Source organism: Ranitomeya variabilis, chromosome 7 (genome assembly GCF_051348905.1).
Source record: "Ranitomeya variabilis isolate aRanVar5 chromosome 7, aRanVar5.hap1, whole genome shotgun sequence".
In the NCBI taxonomy this organism is placed as follows: domain Eukaryota; kingdom Metazoa; phylum Chordata; class Amphibia; order Anura; family Dendrobatidae; genus Ranitomeya; species Ranitomeya variabilis.
Window position 1 is genome coordinate 155,472,925 of NC_135238.1, and position 25,065 is coordinate 155,497,989.

The 25,065-nt window shown below is 46.8% G+C and overlaps 1 protein-coding gene across 3 annotated transcripts in view; it reads right to left on the reverse strand.

Moving 5' to 3' along the window:
• Positions 1-22,824, reverse strand: part of C7H3orf70 (chromosome 7 C3orf70 homolog) — a 123,095-nt gene extending 100,271 nt beyond the window's left edge. The window contains exons 1-3 of one of the 3 annotated variants that reach the window (XM_077272123.1): positions 22,521-22,818; positions 17,000-17,059; positions 12,295-12,548 (exon numbers count right to left, since the gene is read on the reverse strand). In XM_077272123.1, coding sequence (XP_077128238.1) covers positions 12,295-12,478 — 184 coding nt within the window. In that variant the 5' untranslated portion in view covers positions 12,479-12,548; positions 17,000-17,059; positions 22,521-22,818. Of the gene's footprint in view, positions 1-12,294; positions 12,549-16,999; positions 17,060-22,520 lie in introns of all 3 variants that reach the window. The other 2 variants (XM_077272124.1, XM_077272122.1) reach the window with 2 other exon arrangements.
• Positions 22,825-25,065: the final 2,241 nt, after the last annotated feature.

Below are 25,065 nucleotides of genomic sequence, written 5' to 3' on the forward strand. Positions count from 1 at the left end.
ACTAAGGGGTTAAAAGGCGTTTCCTGGTTTTTAAAAACCCCTTTCCCTGGGTAGCAGTTTCTTTTTTAAAAACAAACTCTACTTTACTTACCCTCCCCAGGTCCAACGTTGAGTCTCCACTGCTGCACCTAGTGTGTTATTGTCTGCAGCACTGTTCTCACATCGATAGTGTTGCAGTCAATACCTTACATCGATAGTGTTGCAGTCAATACCTTAGCTCGAGCAAAGAGGACGGCACAAGCTGCTCAGATGCGGAGCTCACTGATTGGCTGCAGCACTGTCGCTGCGAAGTCAGCGCTGCAGAAAATAACAGACATTGGGAGCAGCGGCAAAGACTCAGTGCTGGACCCCGGGAGGGTGAGGGATGCATACAGTTTTGATTAAAAATAAATAAAATAAAATGCAACCAGGGACAGCTTTCCTGACTACAGAGGTGGCAAATGCCAACCATCAGGAACAATAATGATGTGTTTCTTACACCAATGTCCAACTAGAGGCTAGCCGTCCATGGCAACACAAGCACCGTCTCTTTCACATGACCCCGCCATGTACAGGGTGCACAGCCAGCACCTCCATCAGCCCAGTAACAAGTTGGGGCTTGACTGACTGTGACTGCTACGGAAAATATAAAACCCAGGACAGATATGGATAGCAGGCCTGCCACTACCTATTTGCCTGTTATTCCATAAAAATCCAGAACCAAAAACAGATTGTAACTAAGTCAAACTAAACTTTTCTTCCAGGAGCCAAGTGCACATAGAGGAATCCCAGAGAAATATGGCACTCCCCATCCACTTTGAGGTTATGTTCACACGCTGTGTTTTTGCTACATTATTTAAAATGCAAATTTAAAGCGGTGTTTTCCAGTACCAGCAGAGGCTATGAGATTTCAGAAATTTCATGCACACACTTTGGTTGTTTTTTTTTCCTGACCAATTTGGAAAACGGCTTTGTTTTTGAAAACTGCAGCATGTCACTTCTTTTTCATTTTTCATTTTTTTCATCCATAGAAAGCAATGAGTAAGTGCAAAAACGCAGGCATCAGGTTTTACTGCAAAAAATCTTAAGGAAGTTGCATCACAAATTTTTTTGGGGGCAGTAAACTATCAGCACAACAGAAATACAGAAAATACACAACAAAAAATGCAGCAAAAACGTACCATAGCCTAGATGTCCCTTTCTCCCAAGCCTGGGAAAATCTGAGCCCCAATTCATCAAAAAAGAAACTAATTATTTTATTAGAAGCTTAAGGAGAGAGATTGCATAAGACAATGGAGAATCAAAATGTGATCAGAGTCAAGTGGCCAAATCCCCTGCTCTACAGAAGGAATAAACCAATTACTATGATTACTATTGTGTTTTATAAGCATTTTGTCATGCCTTGCAATAACGGACAGTTTTATCATCAGGGTGTTCGACTGAGTGAACATTCATGTGCCGCAAGCAGGGATGGCCAAGTATGGCCGGTGCCAACAACCAAAAGGCAGCAATTTCTGCTGCCGAATCTAAAAATTGCCACAACCATGATGCGACCTACCTCCTGTGGTAAATAACAATTGCAGAGGAGATATTTGTGCATACAGCAGTGAAAATAAGTATTTGGTAGTCTGCAGATATTTTAGTTTAAGTTTTCCCACTTACAAAGGATGGAGAGATCTGTAATTTTTATTGTAGGTACACTTCAAATGTGAGACAGAATCTAAAAATTAAAACCAAAAAAAATCACATTATATGATTTTTAAATAATGAAATAGATTAAGTATTTAATCATCTACCAAGCAGCAAGAATTCTGGCTCTCAATTACGCTACAAACGTGGATGGATACCATGTTTTTGCATATGTGGTTTTCCTTTATTGGATGCTGCCCTTCCCGTGGTTGTTCCATCCCGGTGAAAGACCTGGCTGTTCATTGCTTGCGTTGAGAAACACGTGATGGTGTCTCCGCGGCTTTTCTACATGCACTCAATTACACTCCGACCTCCCCACCATGGCCAAGATCAAAGAGCAGTCTGAGGACACCAGGGACAAAACTGTAGACCTGCACAAGGTTGGGATGGGCTACAGGACAATAGGCAAGCAGATTGGTGCGAAGGCAACAACTGTTGGCGCAATTATTAGAAAATGAAAGAAACACAATGGCTGTCAATCTTCCTTGGTCTGGGGCTCCATGCAAGATCTCACCTCATGGGGTAAGGGTGATTCTGAGAAAGGTCAGGATTCAGGCCAGAACTACATGGGAGGACTGGGTCAATGACCTGAAGAGAGCTGGGACCACAGTCTCAAACATTAGCATTAGTAACACACTACGCCATCATGGATTAAAATTCTGCAGGGCACGAAAGGTCTCCCTGCTCAGGTGAGCACATGTCCAAGCCCATTTGAAGCTTTCCAATGACCATCTTGATGATTCGGAGGAGGCATGGGAGAAGGTCATGTGGTCAGATGAGACCAAAATAGAACTTTTTGGTATGAACTCCACGCGCCGCGCTTTGATGAATTAGAAGGAGAAGTACAACCCCATGAACACAATCCCAACTGTGAAGCATGGTGGGAGAAACATCATATTTTAGGGGTGCTTTTCTGCAAAGGGGACAGGACGACTGCACTGTATTCAAGGGAGGATGGATGGGGTCATGAATTGCGAGATTTTGGCCAACGAGCATTGAAGATGGGTCGTGGCTGGGTCTTCCAGCAAGGCACTGATCCAAAACACAGCCAAGGCAACTAAGGAGTGGCTCTGTAAGAAGCATTTCAAGGCCCTGGAGTGGCCTAACCAGCCTCCAGACCTGAACCAAATAGAAAATCTTTGGAGGGAGAGGAACTCAATGTTTCCCAGCAACAGCCCCGAAACCTCAAAGATCTGGAAAAGATCTGTATGGAGGAGTGGGCCAAAATCCCTGCTGCAGTGTGTGCAAACTTGGTCAAGAACTACAGGAAACATTTAACCTCTAACTGCAATGGTTTCTGTACCAAATGTTAAGTTCTGTTTTTCTACTGTATCAAATACTTTAGTGCAGTGAAATGCAAATTAATTATATAAAAATCATACAATGTGATTTTCATAATTTTTTTTTATATTCTGTTTCTCACAATTTAACTCACAGTTGAACTAAACTTACGATAAAAATTACAGACCTCTCCAATTTGTTATTATGACCTGCGTGGGTTTCATATTAAATCATGAGATGTGCTCACTTCACATTACAGAACAGGTATCTCATTCATTCTATAGATTACAGACAAGATAGATGCGCTGCTACCGCACAGGTCAGACCCCGCAATCAGCACTTAAGAATCCCATATTTAAAAGGGGTTGTCCAATGTACTGTCTTCAGGAGTGCCCTGCTCCCCAGCCTCCAGGCTTCCTGCTAGTGACATAGCCCAAATTGTGCGCTTGCCCAGTCTGCAAGCACAAGCAAGCTGCGTACATTATGCAGAGACGACAACAAGAAGAATTAGTTTCCCCTTAGCCCTTTCCGCAGTAGGTCTCTGCTGTCAATCAACTGAGGCGGGATGGGAAGAGGCGGGATGGGGACCTGCCTCAGGCTACTCAGACTTCTCAAAGTATGTTTTGGCTGAAACTTTGCAGCATTTCAGAGCAGCACTTTAAAAAATATACCTGGTGCAATCAAATTAGGGAAAAAGCAGGAAAGCCGACAGAAGCTAAAGGGGCAAAGCAATTACTGTAGCTGAGTGCCACCGCCCTTAAATGGGTATTATACTCCAAGTTGATATCCTATCCTTAGGATAGGTCATTATTCACTGGGGGCCTAACAGCTGGGACCCCCACGGATCAGCAGTTATTACTTCCAGAGGCCAGATGTATACAGCACAGACACTGCCGCTCACTCCGTTTAGTGACTACTTCCAGGTACTGATGAACATTTCCTATTATATGTGTAAAAGTACCCAGCAAAGCTGATAAAAGCTGACCAATGAAGTACCAGACCCCCACCGACCTCTCCTAAAGATAAGTCACTAATATCATAGTGGACAACCCCTTTAATTCCAGCCAATCATAGCGATCTGATTACAACTTCTGGCCGGTCACTAGTGACCCCATCGATTCATTCTATTACGAGTCAGTAGTACATCTGTATATGGGGAAAGTGGCATCTTCACAACCCTCCAGCATCCTCTTTAGAAGAAAAACAGTTAAAGGAAAAACCAGTTTGTCCATTATGAGGATTAGTGTGATCCAGGGCACAGACTGCGCTTCTTTGGATGTGTGAACAGTAGAAACAAATGAGAATAGTCCAGTCGAAATGGATAAAATAATCTTCAGTTTGGATACTCTCCTTGTGTTTGGGTGGGTTTCCTCCGGATACTCCAGTTTCCCCCACATTCCTAAAGACAGGGGAATCTAGATTGTGAGCCCCAATGGGGACAGCGATGATAATGTCTGTAAAGTGCTGAGGAACCAATGGTGCTATAGAAGGAAGCATCATAAATAATAATAAGCATAATAAATAAACAATTGTAGCAACATTTTTACAAGGACAAGAATACGTCCAAATCATGTTGGTTACTGTAGTGTTTTCTTTCTGCAACGCTTTCCATATGGAGCTTGTTTTCTGATTTTTAAAAATGCTGCTAAAATGAACCAGTGAAGAAGTTTTCCTGTGGATTATTCACATTTCTTTTTATGGTTCCTCTTTCTCTGTAAATGGGCAGAAATCAACCTAGTCACACAACTTCTGCAATCACACATTAGAGGAGGATGGGGGTTGCAGTGTGTCTGTTTTTCTAGGGGATAGAGAGGATATCTGGAAAACGCACTAAGACGGGGCTGTCCAAGTAGTGGATAACAGCGTTAACCTTTAAGGCAGTGGCCCCCAACCTTTCTGACCCTGAGAGCCACATCCAGCTCCTGCCCCCTCACAGGAGCGCAACCAAAGCCCCCCATTATGGGGATAATGATAACCAAAGCTTTTCCACACAAATCACCCCTAGCAGTATACCAAGATCCAGGGGTTCCCACCACATTCAGCATTCTCCCATCACACACTCCCAACACGGTCACATCCATCTTCAAGCAGCTCCTCTGACCGGTAGTATCATCCTGTCACCAGCGTACCATACCCAAGTTATCTCTGAACCCCCAAAACCAGCAGATGTGCACCCAGACCTGCTCTTCTGTGCAGGGCTACTCACCATTTTGCGATGTGCTCCTTATACCTGTTTGCTAGACCTGGAGCTAATGCACCAAGCTGGCAGACAGCCGCGAGCAACAGTTCATGGGACCGCGAGCCACATGTGCCTACCGAGCTACAGGTTGGGGACCCCTGCTTTACAGGAATCTGTCAGCAGACACTGGCTGTGCAATCCGAGGGCAGAATGAGGTAGGGGCTCAGACACGGATTTCACTAATGTGTCACTTACAGCTTTGGCAAAAGTTAAGAGACCACCACATCGAAACCCTGTCATGGGCAGCCCAATCTCCAGACCTGAACCCCACTGATAACCTCTGGAATGTAATCAGGAGGATGATGGATAGTCACAAGCCATCAAACAAAGAAGAACTGCTTACATTTTTGCACCAGAAGCAGTGTGAAAGACTGGTGGAAAGCATGCCAAGACGCATGGAAGCTGTGATTAAAAACCATGGTTATACCACAAAATATTGATTTCTGAACCCTTCCTGAGATAAAACTTTAGTTTTGTTGTTTCTAAATGATTATGAACTAGTTTTCTTTGCATTATTTGAGGTCTGAAAGCACTGGGGTTTTTTTTGTTTTTTTATTTTGACCATTTCTCCTTTTCATAAAAAATACAAAATGTATTGCTTGGAAATTCGGAGACATGTTGTTAGTAGTTTAAAGTATAAAATAACAATTTACATTTTACTCAAAAATATACCTATATAGAGAAAAATCAGACAAACTGAACATTTTGCAGTGGTCTCAATTTTTGCCAGAGCTGTATAAGGCTGCTCTTTCAATACAATGAGTGTTTTATCAGCAGGAGATTATCACTAGAGGACTACAGCTCATGTGCATCCTGGTCCAGCACTGATTAGCAGCAAACTGTTAATAAACAATACACAGTACACAGAAAGCTGTGGTTCGGGTGGAGGCAGCTTTTGAACTCTGCTACATCTAAGAACTCTGATTGCTGCACCCAGTAAACTAATTGATATATCACTGGAATCATGGTCTCTTTTCCCACATAATGCTGCGCTCAGATGAGGTAGCAAAAACCTCGTGACCAATTCCCTTTAAATACTATATTCAATAGTGTAAAAGAAATGTGTTGTGGTTTCCATCTTTACAGAACACAGCCTTGCACATGTTAAAGGCGCTTTTAATGCTTCTTATTGGTAAATCTGCTTTTCAAAAGTGACAAACGCAGGATGGATGCCTCCATTATCTGGACGCGGCGGTGCTGGACTTTCTAGAACATGGTGAGGCTAAATTACACACGTTCAGCATCTTCTTCCAGTAAGTTCATTAGGAGAACACGATCTTCTAACAAGCAGCATTAAGAGCTACAAATGGATGGATCCGGGGAGAGACTAATAGAATCCATTTGTCTCAGCTAAAGATTTCCTGTCATCTCTGGAATTTCTGGCGCCCACCCATTTATGTTAACCCACTGGCAATAACCTTCCGGCATTACAGATTCTCTTTGGGTGTAGAGAAATAAACAATGGCGAGCCGCTGCTGGCTGACATGGCCGGCAGGACCATACAACAATGGGCCATTACACACAGCACTGTCCGGAAGAAATGTAAGGGAAACACCAGAAATATACAATATTTTACATTTTTATCAGCCCATTAAACCGAACACTGTCCTGATGTGTAAAGCCTATTAACTGCGGGAATCTGCACTCTCATGGGTGTGTAGAATAATGCCCCGATGGCAGGATCCGCCGGTCCTGGGTTAACCCTTCCCTTCCAAAAGATAGCTGTAAAGTACAGTATATCTGCACGAAAGTAAAGCACGGATTGTGGTACTGCGCCCAGTGTGTCCTCGCTGTTCTGGAAACTGGGCACATATGGCACGCTTGTCACTCAGCCCTGAACGGTAAGCCATATGTAGCGTGGGAGTCTGATCACCACGGAATAGCAGAGCCTCCGCTGCAATCCTTTATTACTGCGGAATTCACATATTTTGGTTTCCATATATACACACACGTGTGCATATATACAAATGTTTTACCAGTCGTTTGTTAAAGATCTATCTGGATATCCCATAATAAGCATCAGGAGCCATGGATGGGAGTGATATATAGCACAGGACGCATAAGCGGAGCACCCCAATATGGTACACAGAGAACAAGAGGGACATTGTACGTTACTTGTCACAGAGAACAGATATAAAGAACCGTGCCACCTTATAGCATTTAAAGGGTTATTCCCATCTATGTCTTTAAAGAAAATCTGTTACCAGACCCATCTCATAATGCAGCATAATGTAGGTACAGAGACCCTGATTTCAGTGATTTGTCACTTACTGGGCTGCTTGCCGCAGTTTTGATAAAATCATTGTTTTATTTGATGCAGATCTATCAGTGTTCTCAATGCTGAGCTCTGCATAACCCCTCCCACACCACTGATTGGCTGCTTTCTGCCTGTACACAGAAAGCAGCCAGTGGTGGGGGCGGGGTTATACAGAGCTCATGAATATGGAGGATTACTGGAATCAGGGTCTTTGTCTACATTATGCTGCTCTCAGATTACATGCCAAAAACCCAATGACCAAGATGGGATTGATGTTTCTATGTCCCGACCATCAGAGGCTGGGTTACAAAAACATGGTAAGTTATTTTTTTTAATTTTTATTATGGGTCTAAGATCTGATATCTTTCCTGTATTACCTGGTGCCGGCTCAGAGCGGTTTTGGATTGCTCCTACTGGTCAAGAGAGCACTTGGGAAGAGAAGAGCTGCTCTGTTAACTGCATGACTAGCACCATCATGCTGATTGACATACAGCTCCCTGCAGTTAGGCAGTGGGGAGTTGGCCGTTAATCAGTATGACATCGGAAGTAACGCTCTGTCAACAGAGCAGAGAGGAAGAGAGGCAGCTGCTCTGTCGGCGAGATATCAGCAGAAGCCGAAGAATCGCAGGCAGGAGCGATGTGTGATTGCTCTAAGGCGGCAGAAAAGTCAGGTAGTTACCAATTACCAGCCTATTGTGAGTCCAATAGCAAAAAAATAAAATAGTCCCAGATAGCCCCTTTATCTCCCAAACAAGTGAATGGGAGTTACAGAAGCGCCCTAGCAGAGAGACCCAGGCTACTGCTGTAACTGCGGGGCTTTCGCTCACCTTCATCTCTATGGGTGCTCGTGCAGTCGTAACACCAGCCTTTGGTGGCTGGACATAGAAGCAGAGGTGTCTGACAGCAGCTACGCTCCTTTCCCCATTACAAACACACACCCTCTCCACCAGAGCACACGTGTATATGAGGGAGGACAACAGATATCCATGGCTTCTGGATGATTGTCCAACCTTGTTCACACTGACATCATGGTTACTCATTCTAACGGGTGGAACAACAATAATCAGGTTTTACATTGCAGCAGCTATAGACCAGAACAAGTGTCTGCCCCATCCTCTGTTTGCTACGGAGTATCGACTTATGTGCAATGTATCAGTCGGGGTCCACAAAACATTCCCTACAATGTACCAAGGGAACATCTCCTGGGCTTTCAGCCTCTGGATGTAAATAATGTTTTTATTCACCGACCGCAAGCATGTATCCACTGATACCAGCTACATTATATTGCTATCCTGCTGTGTATATACTCAGCTAAGAAGAATGGTGACAAAAACACAGCTCCAAGTGCAAACTATGCAACAAATACTTATCTTACCTTCCATACTAAAAAAATACACACAAGACGCAGTTACACCGTCTCACGGCGCTGGTATTTTAGATAAATGGAATCTAAGATTTTATGTAATCCAAGAGTAGCATAATATAGGGTAAGAGGCTGATTCCAGCCGTGTCACTTACTGGGCTGCTTGCTTTGTTGCGGATTTGTTATAACCCCCGTTTTCTCTGCTGTAGATCTAGCAGTGCTCAGAATGCGGAGCTGTGTTTAACCTCACCCACACTCCAGATTGGCAGCTACCTGTGTACACTGTACATTGTCAGCAAGCTGCTAATCAGTGGTGGAGGAGGGGTTACACAGATTAGCCTGACTGCAGTGCAGGCGAGACCTAGTCCGGCAGTGATAATCTCCTGCTGATAAGAGACTGATTGTATTGAAATTACAGAACACAGCCCAATAAGTGACACATCTCTGGAATCAGGCTTTCTTACCCTATATTATGTTGTTCTCAAATAAAATAGCAAAAACCTGCTGACAGATTATTTTTAAAATAGCGAACACCAAGATGTCCTTCCATTATCCCTAATTATATTGCACTAGCTCGTTGTATAGCAGCACAAGTAGACTGCCTGGTACAGGACCTGCAGGTCATTTATCCTGCTTCCCGCAGGTAAGACTTTATTCACGCACTAGAGAGAGAACATGTTTCTTTCCCCTGCCTTGTAGTCCAAGAAGGAACATATGGAAAGTTTGAGTGACAACTTGTTTCCTTAGCAATACACCAGGCAGACAGAAAGCGGACCCTCCCAAAGGTTGAGAATACACATTATATCGCTCCAATCATTCAGCCTGCAGCCATCTCGCTCATCTCTCCCAGACACAGTAGTGCTAGTTCAGCCAAGATTTCTGTGAATGGCTCCCGCTTACACAGAGTGTCAGATGAACCCACTGATATCAGCAGGTTCAGCTAACATTAGTCTAAAGGTACCTTCACACGAAACGACATTATAACGATATCGCTAGCAATCCGTGACGTTGCAGCGTCCTCGCTAGCGATATCGTTTCGTTTGACACGCAGCAGCGATCAGGATCCTGCTGTGATGTCGCTGGTCGCTGAATAAAGTCCAGAACTTTATTTGGTCGTCCGATCGCTGTGTATCGTTGTGTTTGAAAGCAAAAGCAACGATACCAGCGATATTTTACACTGGTAACCAGGGTAAACATCGGGTTACTAAGCGCAGGGCCGCGCTTAGTTACCCGATGTTTACCCTGGTTACTAGCGTAAAATGTAAAAAAAACAAACAGCACATACTCACATTGCGTCCCCTGCAGTCTGCTTCCTCCTCTGACTCAGCGCCGCAAAGTGAAAGTGAAAGCAGCACAGCGGTGACGTCACCGCTCTGCTCTCACTGTACGGCGCTCAGTCAGTCAGGAAGTGGACGCAGGGGGACGTGAATGTAAGTATGTGCTGTTTGGTTTTTTTAGATTTTACGCTGGTAACCAGGGTAAACATCGGGTTACTAAGCGCGGCCCTGCGCTTAGTTACCCGATGTTTACCCTGGTTACCAGGGGACCTCGGCATAGTTGATCGCTGGAGAGCGGTCTGTGTGACAGCTCTCCAGCGACCAAACAGCGACGCTGCAGCGATCGACATCGTTGTCGCTATCGCTGCAGCGTCGCTTCGTGTGAAGGTACCTTAAAGTGTATGGGAACTCAAGGCCCAACAGACACTACAGACAACTGGATCGTTAGGTTGGCGGATAAATTTGCTTGACTCTGCCGCACACCCAAGCACTCATTCTACCCACTCTGCCACACAACTGAGCGCTCATTCGGGCCCACTCTGCCGCACACCCGAGCGCTCATTTGGCTCACTGCCGCACACGGGAGCGTTCATACGACCCACTCTGCCGCACACCTGAGCGCTCATTCGGGCCCACTCTGCCGCTCACGGGAGCACTCATTCGGGCCCACTCTGCCGCTCACGGGAGCACTCATTCGGGCCCACTCTGCCGCTCACGGGAGCACTCATTCAGGCCCACTCTGCCGCACACCCGAGCGCTCATTCGGCCCACTCTGCCGCACACCCGAGCGCTCATTCGGCTCACTCTGCCGCACACCCGAGCGCTCATTCGGCTCACTCTGCCGCACACCCGAGCGCTCATTTGGCTCACTCTGCCGCACACGGGAGCGCTCATTTGGCTCACTCTGCCGCACACGGGAGCGCTCATACAACCCACTCTGCCGCACACCCGAGCGCTCATTTGGGCCCACTCTGCCACACACGGGAGCGCTCATTTGGCTCACTCTGCTGCACACCCGAGCGCTCATTTGGGCCCACTCTGCCACACACGGGAGCGCTCATTTGGCTCACTCTGCCGCACACGGGAGCGCTCATACAACCCACTCTGCCGCACACCCGAGCGCTCATTTGGGCCCACTCTGCCACACACGGGAGCGCTCATTTGGCTCACTCTGCCGCACACCCGAGCGCTCATTTGGGCCCACTCTGCCACACACGGGAGCGCTCATTTGGCTCACTCTGCCGCACACGGGAGCGCTCATACAACCCACTCTGCCGCACACCCGAGCGCTCATTTGGGCCCACTCTGCCACACACGGGAGCGCTCATTCGGGCCCTCTCTGCCGCACACCCGAGCTCTGTATGAGAGCTGCTAGCAGACATGTCAGGGTCCCATATACATAAGACTGTCAGGCAAACCTGTCACTATTAGTGGGTTTGGCTGATGTCAGTGTAATGTGTATGAGGGGGGCTTAACAATTATCCTGTAACAATATAATATTTGTCAGTAATGAGATAACTGGGAGTCTTTCATTTCAGGATTTTAATTGTACAGATCTTCTACATGTTCTCACCCAACTAATAAAACCTATAGACAATTCTATTAGTCGTGAACAACCAGATATATTTGATACAAATTTATGGAAATGAGATACTTTGTATTATCATTAGTGATGAGCGTCCTTGCTCATATAATGTGTTATCTGAGCATGCTCCAGGGTTATCTCAGTATCTTGTAGCGCTCGTATATTATGTTCGCCTCCCTAGGGCTGCACGTCTCGCGGCTGTTAAACAGGCAATCCCTGCATGTGTTGTGATTGTCTGCTAGGGAATCCCCACGTGTTCAGGTTGTCTAACAGCTGCAAATCACGCAGCCGCAGGGACTCGGAACATAATATACAAGCATGCCAAAGACACTTGGAGAGCACCCGAGCATGCGCAGATAACACTTTATCCAGCAGGTTCCCTCATCACCAATTACCATCAGGATTGCAGAAAGCACAAAAACAACCACTCAAGGGGCTTATGAATATTGTGCCCAGCAGTGGGCATTCTGCAGACATTCATAAGAGTTGGAGTTAAATTTTGGCAAGTATGCAGGATTGCGATTGTCTATGAAAGTTGTATAGTTGTTATAACAAGCCAGAATGGCTACATTGCAGGCAAGAGCATCACATCCGAAAAAGTAGAAGAACTCAGTGTGGACTTACAGTGGCACCAGCCCAGGTGACAGCACCAGTGGAGTCTGAAGCACTTGCCATGGCTGTGGGTAGCGCAGATGGATAGTCCGTCACAGGGCTTGAAATCCGGTCGCCCAGCACAGCTCCGGGCCAACGCTTGCGCTTCATCCACCTTATCGTTTTTCAGGCACTTTTGGGCAGCTGTGGCTGTCATCTCTGCCTAGACGCCTCTTCGGAGGCAGGAGAGATGGGCCGAAGGCTGAGTGAACGCAGGACGCCTGAAACTGGAAGGAAATGTTCTTTTAGAATAAAATGACAAATCGAATGAGAAGAGTCACACAAGAGAGATACAGGTTCACAGAGAGAGAAAACACAAAGCCCCCAGCAGACAGAGAAGTGCCACTGCCAGCACATGGGGAAGGCTGAATACACATGCCCCCTAGAGGGCTGCACTCTGTATAACAAGCTGAGCACTGATCGCACTAGCGACCTGCTGTTCACACTTTGCACCCGATGTCCGGTGTCATATTGAAACCAGTAAATCTTTTCCGCATATATTCTATTCTTCATACTTATATAGCCTCTAATCAGAGTGATTTTTTTACGCGAAGCTTGAGGTAATACCACCTTTCTACCAGTAGGTGCAGTGGCATTACTTTTTGTCCTCTATATTCACCCACAGGTCTACAGCAGATTGCAAAAGTAGTCATCCCCCTTGGCATTTTTAGTGTTTTGCTACCTCAACACCTGGACGTTCAGAGTTTTTTTTTTCTGAGAGTTTGTATTAGTTCATATAAGGCCTCTTTCACACTTCAGTCGTTTGGCGTCAGTCACTTCCGACAAAGTGACGGATCCATCACAATTGTTGAAAAAACGGATGTAACGGATCCGTTTTTTTGACGGATCCGTTACTCGGGGGTTGTATATACTTTTTGGAGCATGCGCAATTGAAAAAACTTGAAAAAACGGATTGGGGCGACGGATCCGCCAAAAAACGGATCGCGACGGATCCGTCGCCCATAGGTGGCCATTCTATGAAATGACGGACGCGACGGATCCGTCGCGATCCGCCATTTCAACGGAGACAGAAAACGTCTAGATGAACGTCAATGTCTAGATGACGTCCGCTAAATTTTGACGGATCCGTCGCATGACGGATGGAACGGACGACCATCCGTCACAATCCGTCGCTAATGCAAGTCTATGGGGAAAAAAACGGATCCGTCGAAAAAAAAAAACGGGTCCGTTTTTTGAGGAAAATGACGGTTTTAGACTGACGCCAAACAACTGAAGTGTGAAAGAGGCCTTAAGAACATTTGGTTTTTGTTTTATTGTGAAGCAAAAAACAAATAGGATACAATTATTGAAAACTCCAATGTGCATAACTATTCACCGCCTAAAGTCAGTACTTTGTAGAGCCTCCGTTTGCAGCAATTACAGCTGCAAGTCGCTTTGGGTAAGTCTCTGAGCTTTCACATCTTGCCACTGGAAGTTTAGCCCTGACTTGTTTGGAGAGCTCCTTGGTCTTCATGGCGTTTGGTTAGGCTACGTTCACATTTGCGTTGTTGGGCGCAGCGTCATCAACGGATACCGACGCATGCGTCATGCGCCCCTATCTTTAACATGGGGGGGCGCATGGACATGCGCCGGTATGCGTTGTAATGCGTTTTACAACGCATGCGTCATATTGACGCACAAGACCGGGCGCAGAGGACGCTACTTGTAGCGTTTTCCCTGCGCCGAAACTCCTGATCTTTACTATCTTATGACAACGCATGCGTCGCAAAACGCTGCGTTGTGTACATGCGTTGTTGTTTGCGTCGCCGACGCTGCGCCCAACAACGCAAATGTGAACGTAGCCTTAGTGGTGCCTCTTGCTTAACCCCTTCACGACATGCGCCGTACATGTACGGCGCATGTCAGGTCTTCCCCCTTTCATGTAGTCTCCAGCGACATACCTGCATCTTTCATCACCTGACTTGCACTTAACAGCCGCGGGTGGAATTGTGATCCACCCACAGCTGTTAAAATGTTAAATGCTGCTGTCAATCTCTGACAGCACCATTTAACATGCACGCGTCGAAAGCACGTCACTTACCCCACCCATCGGCATCCGTGTCACATGACCATGGGTCACCACTTGGTTGGCATGACAACCCGGGGTCTGCAGGAGACCCCTGTAGTTGTCATTGCCAGCGATTTGCTATGAGCGCCACCCATAGGAAGTGATCATTTTAGCTACACACAGCATTGGTTGAACCCCTGCTATGTGTAGTAGAGGCGCCACTTTTAGTCTCCCATGGAGATTACTGAAACTGGTAAAATAAAAAAGTTTTTAAAAATATGAAAGTTTTAAGCTATGTGCACACGTTCAGGAATGTCAGTAGAATTTTCCTGAACAAAACTGGACTTTTTCTGCAGGAAATCTGCTAGCGTTTTTTTCGTGTTTTTATTGCGGATTTTTCGCGTTTTTCTCTAGAGCTTCCCAATGCAATAATATAGCAGCAAATCCGCGAAAAATCCGCGAAAAATCCGCAAAATTAATTTAACATGATGCGTTTCTTACAGCGAAGCGTGTTTTTTCGCGGAAAAAAAACGCATGAACAAAAATTGCGGAATGCATTAAAATGATGGGATGCTTAATGTAAGCTTTTTTTTAAGCGTTTTTTTCCACGGAAAACAGCCAAAAAAACAAAAAAAAGAAACGCGAAAAATCCTGAGCGTGTGCACATAGCCTAAATCATCCCAATTGGCCCATTCAAAATAAATAAATTAAAAACACACATATTTGGCATCGCTGCATTCAGAATTGCCCGATCTATCAATATATAAAAATTAGTGATGAGTGAGTGTACTCGTTGCTCGGGTGGTCTCCGAGTATTTGTGACTGCTCAGAGATTTCCTTGCCACAGCTGCATGATTAAGGCTACGTGCACATGTTGTGGATTTTTCTGCGGATCTGCAGCGGTTTGGCCGCTGCGGATTCTCAGCAGTTTTCCATGCATTGTACAGTACCATGTAAATGTATGGAAAATGAAGTCCGCAGTGCAGATCCTGTGGAAAATACCACGCGGAAACGCTGCGTTGTATTTTCTGCAGCATGTCAATTCTTTGTGCGGATTCTGCAGCAGTTTACACCTGCTCCATAATAGGAATCCACAGGTGTAAAACCACAGGTGGAATCCGCACAAAATCTGCAGGTAATCCGCAGTGCGTTTTACCTGCGGATTTTGCAAAAACGATGTGGAAAATCCGCACATGAATCTGCAACGTGTGCACATAGCCTAACAGCTGCTAGCCAGTCTGAGTACATGTGGGGGTTGCCTGGTTGCTAGGGAATCCCCACATGTAATCAAACTGTCTAATAGCCGTAAACCATGCAGCTGCGGCAAGGAAAACGAAATCTCCAAGCACTAGCAAATACTCGGAGATCAACCGAGCGTGCTCGGGAAAACTCGAGCAATGAGTATACTTGCTCATCACTAGAGACTATACAGTATATGCACATGCCAATTTTTAGTCATATGATCTCACAAATTTAATGTATGCGGCCCATATTATTCTCACTTCACCAACTTACATTATTTAGTGCTGATGCATCACACACAAATCTGATTACAAAAGTATTTAAACACAGGTTGTAATGTAACAAAACAGGTAAAAAGCCAAAGGGGATGAATACATTCACAAGCCATTGTATCTCCAAGCATGCAGGACCGCGCACTGACAAAGCACCAGGACCGCGCACTGACAAAGCACCAGGACCGCGCACTGACAAAGCACCAGGACCGCGCACTGACAAAGCACCAGGACCGCGCACTAGCAAAGCACCATGACCGCACACTAGCAAAGCACCAGGAATGCACACTAGCAAAGCACCAGGACTGCACACTAGCAAAGCACCAGGACTGCACACTAACAAAGCACCAGGACTGCACACTAACAAAGCACCAGGACTGCACACTAACAAAGCACCAGGACTGCACACTAACAAACCTTAGTGTCCCTTTGTGTCCCCTGAGGAAGCCAACGCTGCTTTATGTCCGTGCCTAGAGACGCCCCTGTCATATTGGGTCATGCCATACAGATGATATAAACCTCAATACATAGGACCATCTGTTAAACGACAGACACCACCAGCATAGACTAACCCTATAAACCAGCAAGGAAGTCTCTGGTTCTGCCAAGGTGTCTATCACTATAAAAGAAAAAAAAATAGTTTTCTATTGCAGATGTGAACAAAGTACCGTAATCAACTATCCAAAACATAGAATTTCCCTCTGGCTATCCTTCACAAAGGTCCCAGCATCAATAGCTACATGCCTTGTGCCTTTTAAATGCTGGGGAACTGCATCAATAAGAGTTTTTAATTAAACCCCCATAACATCAATTACACATTTTACAAGAAAAAAAAAAAAAGAGCAATGAACAATCACATTACACGAGTGTAGACACATTATACCAGCAAATCCTTTACGGCAACCTCTACTTGAGCTAGGAAATGGCACCAGACAAAAAACATCAATTACCATTATAAGAACCACTTTAAAAGGAACCTTAGTTATACAGCTCTAAGTACTGGAAACAACTGTCCAGAAACTTACATAATTCAAAAAAAAAAGTTCTCATAGGTTCATATATAAATAATACAAAGCTACTTTTGTGAATAGTTCAGACAAAGGGGTTGGGATTAGGTTACACTGAACTATCTGCTCCTTACTAGGGGACGTCATACCTTAAAATTATAAAAATCATCGGTTACACTGGAGACACCTACAGTATATCTTCTTGTGCCCTATGGTGAAAGTCAGAATACTGTGTTATCAATCACAACAAAGCAGCAACAGCCAACGATAAAACACAAATTAATAAAAGTACAAACATAACTAAATTCCTCTGTAAAATACAGGGTTTCAGCATCTGGCAAAACGGGGCAAATGCCAGTGCACAGAAAATATGATATTGTTTAAATCAGGTTTTTGTGTAATTTATTTTTTTAGTTCATTTTTGGCAATTGTTTTTTTTCTCATATTAAAATCTTTATTTTAAAAAAAAAAAAGTTGAAATCTTATAGTTTTCATAATGGCCGCTGGTGCTTTTGTAGACTTCATGTTTCAGGAAACAACACATGTACATTAACCATAATAGTCAGATCCTGACCCTTATGTTTTATTGAAGCATCTAATGGGCGTGTGTAAAGGTCACTGTAAAAAGAGGAGCGGGAGGAGCTGTGATATAACCTATTGTGATTGATGATCCAGTGTTATCAGTATGGAGGGGTTACCTGTCACTGTAATCATGCCTCTTAAGATAAGAGAGGCTGCTGACAACTCTTCCTGAAAAGATAGAAGGTTATGACTCTAAAATAGCTCTAGTGGCCAGTGTAAAAATTGTCTCTTTTAGATTCATACTGACTGACTTATCAGGGACAGATTTCAGAGGGTTAATCATCATCAGCAAATAGGCAATTTATTTATCGATAAGCAAATACAATGGCAAACCATGCAGGCATCTCTGAGCTTTCCCATTGGCTTGTATTGTAAAGTACTGAGCGTTTTTTTTTTGTTTTTTTTTTTAAACAGTTTCACATTTTTAGAAATCTGAACAGGTCAAAAAACGTGGAAAAGCCTGGACATCTGCACAGTAAGCCATTTTTACACAGAAATGCTTATGTTCATTGTTTTGAGCGGTTTCTGAGGAATTATTGCAAAATCCTTGTTTTATCTGCTGCAGATTTAGCAGTTCTCTAAGTGCTGAGCTGTGTATAACCCCGCCCACATCACTGTTGGTAGCCTTCTGCCTATGCACAGTGACAAGCAGTAATGTGGGTGGGTTACAGAGCAGGACTACATGGCACTAGACACATAGTCCTGTAGTGATAATCTCCTGCTGATAAAACACTGATTTTATTGAAACTACAACTAGCAGCCCTGTGAGTGACACATCGTATCGTTGGAATCAGGGTCTCTATCTCTACATTACCCAGCTCTTAGATTACATGGCAAAAACACGGTGACATTCCATACAGAAGGCGAAATTCGCAATGAAAATATGCAGGAAAAATGGAAGTTGTTTCGGAAAACACTCTAACCGGCTACAATTTGTCTTTAAAAAACAAACTGTCACCTTCCCCGAGTCTAGGATGGAGTTTTCACCGCTGGTTCTGTTATCGTCCTGAGATTACGGCAAGAACATGTCAGCCAGTAACTGAAGTCAGAGGCTCTGCCCAAACTGGTGGCACAAGCCACTAAGAACCGCTGAGCCCAGTGATTGACTGCAGCGCTGTTGACAAGACAGTAGAACTGCAGATAATAACAGATGATGGGAGCAGCAGTGGAGATTCAGGAGGGCAAGTAATGACAGATGATTTTTTGTTAAAACAAACTGCGCCTGGGCACAAGGTTATTCCAAACTCTGAAAACCCCTTTAGGCTATGTGCACACATTACAGATTTGGCCGCTGCGGATCCGCAGCAGTTTTCCATGCGGTGTACAGTACCATGTAAACCTATGGAAAACCAAATCGGCAGTGCACATGCTGCGGAAAATTCTGTGCAGAAACGCAGCGGTTTATTTTCCGCAGCATGTCAATTCTTTGTGCGGAATCCGCAGCGTTTTACACCTATTCCATTACAGGAATCCGCAGGTGTAAAAAAATTGGGAATCGCACAAAAACCGCACGAAATCAGCAGGGAATCCGCAACGTGGGCACATACCCTAAAATGTGGTGCAAATTTAATATTCTATACCTCAGGGCAATTTTGGTGCAGGAAAAAAAATAAATAAAAAAATCAGCATCATGTGAATAGGGTACCGGCCAAAAAATGCTGAAACCAGTAGCTAAAGCGTTGGTGTAAATGCTAACAAAAAATGATAACAGAAATGCCAAGAAAACAGCAGAGAAAAGCAGCGATTCCTAAAGCATCTTACAATTGAGAAACATATTTAAGCCAGTAGGAAAATACCAGTGTGAACATACCCGAACTGTCCCTTTTATGCCAACTGTGGGAATGCAGGTACATGCTCCAGAAGTAACACTAATCACGGGTTGTATTAGTCACAGAAATGCATGAGACAAGTCGGCTGCACCCACTCCGCCCCGCGGCTGCACCCACTCCGCCCCGCGGCTGCACCCACTCCGCCCCGCGGCTGCACCCACTCCGCCCCGCGGCTGCACCCACTCCGCCCCGCGGCTGCACCCACTCCGCCCCGCGGCTGCACCCACTCCTGGTCACCAATTCTGATCGTCTATTCCATTTTCATGACTGTCCAAACCGATCGGCTGTGTAACTGGTACAAACCCCCGTGACTATTATGGCTTTGTCTGCTTGTTATTACTTGTCCATTTTTAGAAAAGAAAAAAGTTCTGCATATTGTATTTTTTCTTCCACTCTAAGAACTGACACCTAACGGAACCCAGACAGACCCTGTAATAATCAGTGGGGCCCCTCTGCTTCCATTTGTGTCAGATATGACACTTGTTTGGGACATTAATTCGGTCTAGGACGCAGCCCGCACCAGCCTTGGGGCTCACTCACTGCAGCTTTGCTCAGAGGCGGCTCGCACCCATCATAGTCTATGGGACTGTTCACACACGTGAGTATTTTTCCAAGCTGCACGAAACATGGAGATATATCCAATTTTTGATTTGACTAAGACCCAATCTCGACAATGAAAGTATGTGTGTCTGTGAAAATACTCGGCAGCACTCAGGTGAGATCTGCCATCTGATCTTCAGGTTTGTGGGATGACGAGAGCTTCAGAAAACTTCTCACACACAAAAAAAACACCTGTGAGATGGTGAAGTCTGACACCGACCCAACACTAATGGAAACCTGATCCAAAACACCGATGGAAGAAGCCAGAATTTCTCTGTAGGTGAATAATGTGAAGAAGCCCTTACTGCTGGCAGGAACATTAGACACCTGCAGCCCTCAAACATCTCCAATCATCAGGTGAGGAACAGAGTCGGCGTCTCCTGGAGGCTGGCACCATCACCCACATCCTAGGTCTCTGAGCAGAGCCGGCGTCTCCTGGAGGCTGGCACCCTCACCCACATCCTAGGTCTCTGAGCAGAGCCGGCGTCTCCTGGAGGCTGGCACCCTCACCCACATCCTAGGTATCTGAGCAGAGCCGACGTCTCCTGGAGGCTGGCACCCTCGCCCACATCCTAGGTCTCTGAGCAGAGCCGGCGTCTCCTGGAGGTTGGCACCCTCACCCACATCCTAGGTCTCTGAGCAGAGCCGGCGTCTCCTGGAGGTTGGCACCCTCGCCCACATCCTAGGTCTCTGAGCAGAGCCGGCGTCTCCTGGAGGCTGGCACCCTCACCCACATCCTAGGTCTCTGAGCAGAGCCGGCCTCTCCTGGAGGTTGGCACCCTTACCCACATCCTAGGTCTCTGAGCAGAGCCGGCATCTCCTGGAGGTTGGCACCCTCACCCACATCCTAGGTCTCTGAGCAGAGCCGGTGTCTCCTGGAGGTTGGCACCCTCACCCACATCCTAGGTCTCTGAGCAGAGCCGGCGTCTCCTGGAGGTTGGCACCCTCACCCACATCCTAGGTTTCTGAGCAGAGCCGGTGTCTCCTGGAGGTTGGCACCCTTACCCACATCCTAGGTCTCTGAGCAGAGCCGGCATCTCCTGGAGGTTGGCACCCTCACCCACATCCTAGGTCTCTGAGCAGAGCCGGTGTCTCCTGGAGGTTGGCACCCTCACCCACATCCTAGGTCTCTGAGCAGAGCCGGCGTCTCCTGGAGGTTGGCACCCTCACCCACATCCTAGGTTTCTGAGCAGAGCCGGTGTCTCCTGGAGGTTGGCACCCTCACCCACATCCTAGGTCTCTGAGCAGAGCCGGCGTCTCCTGGAGGCTGGCACCCTCACCCACATCCTAGGTCTCTGAGCAGAGCCGGCGTCTCCTGGAGGCTGGCACCCTCACCCACATCCTAGGTCTCTGAGCAGAGCCGGCGTCTCCTGGAGGCTGGCACCCTCACCCACATCCTAGGTATCTGAGCAGAGCCGACGTCTCCTGGAGGCTGGCACCCTCGCCCACATCCTAGGTCTCTGAGCAGAGCCGGCGTCTCCTGGAGGTTGGCACCCTCACCCACATCCTAGGTCTCTGAGCAGAGCCGGCGTCTCCTGGAGGTTGGCACCCTCGCCCACATCCTAGGTCTCTGAGCAGAGCCGGCGTCTCCTGGAGGCTGGCACCCTCACCCACATCCTAGGTCTCTGAGCAGAGCCGGCCTCTCCTGGAGGTTGGCACCCTTACCCACATCCTAGGTCTCTGAGCAGAGCCGGCATCTCCTGGAGGTTGGCACCCTCACCCACATCCTAGGTCTCTGAGCAGAGCCGGTGTCTCCTGGAGGTTGGCACCCTCACCCACATCCTAGGTCTCCGTGCAGACAGGTCTGTAAATTACTTGTGCACCAGCCTAGGTCTGATGATGCCAGCAGGACCCCACAGGAGCCGCCTGATGGCCGAGAGTCATCTCTGGGAAGGGCCAGTGGCACGGATTCCTCTACTGCGGGCACATAACCCGCATCCTCAGGTCTCCGGCTCTCACGGTGACTTCTTGCTGGAGCAGATCAGAGAAATTAAGTCCCCATGTAGTGCCCGGTGTATGTGCCACCAAGGGCTCCAGGTGTGTCAGGGTACAGGGGGCCTCCAAATAAAGCCCCTCCACTACGCCGGACATTCCTCTGAGGGCTTTGGCTATAAATCCCGCTCCTCCGCAATAAACCGGGTCACTCTTTTCTAGGACAGCACGGTGGCTTTTAACTGTTGCGTAATTTGATGACAATAATCGGCGGCTGAGACCGGTCCCAATCCCGGAGATGGAGCAGATGCCGGGGATAATGACACGAGGGTCTGAGTGGCCGCCTGGGGGGGGGTCACAGTCCTGACCCTAAATGTAGCAGCCCCGGGGACACCTCCGCCACCACCCAGTCACACTGGCATCTGCCAGCACTCACACAAACGAGAGACCCTCGGGCTGCACACAGTACGGGGGCTCAGGGGATGAATATTAACACTTAGTGGTCCAGTCCATCCCAGCAGCCATCCCCATACACAGCTGACTGGCAGGGCGCTCCGCACCCATCTGTATGCCCACAGGGTGCCCAGCACAAGACCCCAGCCCAGGACCCTCCCTTCATGTCCTAGGACCACAGCTCCCACAGACATGATGGGGGTCGTACTCCACACACAAATACACAGAAAATGCTGATGGATCTGGAGGTGACACAAAGTGACCAAACTCTCACCGATCTCACCCGGACGGGTGTGAGGCAGCCGGGAGAGGCAGGAGCTCCATACCCAGACAGCTCCTCTTATTCCCCGGGGAGCGCGGAACTTCAGAGCGCCGGGATCTCCGAGCCACGAACGTCCCCGGGCGCTCAGCAGTGACAGCCGCAGCTCAGCGGTACATCCCGGCAGCAGGTTAGGAGCAGCCCTCGGTCCGCTGTGTGAGACAGGACGATGTGCGGCAGCTGCTGACTCCACACCGGGCACTCACCAATGAAGTTCCGGCCGCTCCTCTCCCTGTACCCAGCTCAGTGTGCGGGGAGAGGCGGCACTGCGCAGGCGCGGCATTCCCCTCCACTCACAAAGTGACAGGAGCAGCCGACGGGCACAAAGCACTGGCGGCTGCCACCCGGCATGTACATACACACAATACTACACACACGGGCATGTACACACAATACTACACACACGGGCATGTACACACAATACTACACACACGGGCATGTACACACAATACTACACACACGGGCATGTACACACAATACTACACACACGGGCATGTACACACAATACTACACACACGGGCATGTACACACAATACTACACACACACGGGCATGTACACACACAGTACTACACACACACACGGGCATGTACACACACTAGTACACACAATACCACACACACACGGGCATGTACACAATACTACACACACACGGGCATGTACACACACACGGGCATGTACACACAATACTACACACACGGGCATGTACACACAATACTACACACACACGGGCATGTACACACAATAATACACACACACAGGAATGTACATACAACACTACACACACACGGGCATGTACACACACTAGTACACACACGGGCATGTACACACAATACTACACACACAGGCATGTACACACAATACTACACACACGGGCATGTACACACAATACTACACACACACGGGCATGTACACACAATACTACACACACACGGGCATGTACACACACTAGTACACACACGGGCATGTACACACAATACTACACACACACGGGCATGTACACACAATACTACACACACACGGGCATGTACACACACTAGTACACACACGGGCATGTACACACAATACTACACACACACGGGCATGTACACACACTAGTACACACACGGGCATGTACACACAATACTACACACACACGGGCATGTACACAATAATACTACACACACGGGCATGTACACACACTAGTACACACACACGGGCATGTACACACACTAGTACACACACGGGCATGTACACACAATACTACACACACACGGGCATGTACACAATAATACAACACACACGGGCATGTACACACAATACTACACACACACGGGCATGTACACACACTAGTACACACACGGGCATGTACACACAATACTACACACACACGGGCATGTACACACACTAGTACACACACGGGCATGTACACACAATACTACACACACGGGCATGTACACAATAATACTACACACACGGGCATGTACACACACTAGTACACACACGATCATGCACACACAATAATACACAAACACGCATATACACACAATAATACACACACTCAGGCATGTGCACACAATAATACACATACAGGCATGTACACACAATAGTATACACACACGGGCATGTAAACACAATAATACACACACCCAGGCATGTACACCCAATAATACACACAATAGTACACACACACGGGCATGTACACACAACAGTACACACACAGGCATGTACACACAATAATCCACACACACGGGCATGTACACACAATAGTACACACAGACATGGGCAGGGCCGGCTCCAGGTTTTTGAGGGCCCCGGGCGAAAGAGTCTCAGTGGGCCCCCTGTAACACATACCACGATTCATGATGCACAGATACAGTAGAGAAATATAGGTAGAGTACAATGCCAGATTTCACTTCTTACACAAGTGATAGCTATTGTAAATTCTACAATACCATACAGCAGAGGGGCTTTATATAAGTCAACCCCTTATATGCCAATTTTTGTGACCTACTTCCTCTTCCTCAGTTACCAGTAGGCATTTTATTGTTAGCTGAACTTGCTGCTAAGAAAAAACTGCATACATTGAATATGACATTTTTTAATGGAAAACTTTTAAAAGTAAACATTAGAAAGTATTAACATAGAACATTTGTAAAAGTGCAAAATGGGTAGCATATAAACAGCCCATGTAGTATATAACACAGCCCACGTAGCATATAGCACAGACACGTAGTATATAGCACAGCCACGCAGTATATAACACAGCCCATGTAGTATATAGCACAGCCACATAGTATATAGCACAGCCACATAGTATATAGCACAGCCACGTAGTATATAACACAGCCACGTAGTATATAACACAGCCCGCATCTCCCCTCCCCCCACGAGCCTGGCCCCACAGTCCAGTACTCACTGTTATAGTTAAAAAAGCAAAAAAAAAAAACACACTCCTTACCTCTCCTCGTGCCCGCGCTGCTCCCTCCTGTCTCAGCGGCTGCACTGCCTGGCACACAGTGA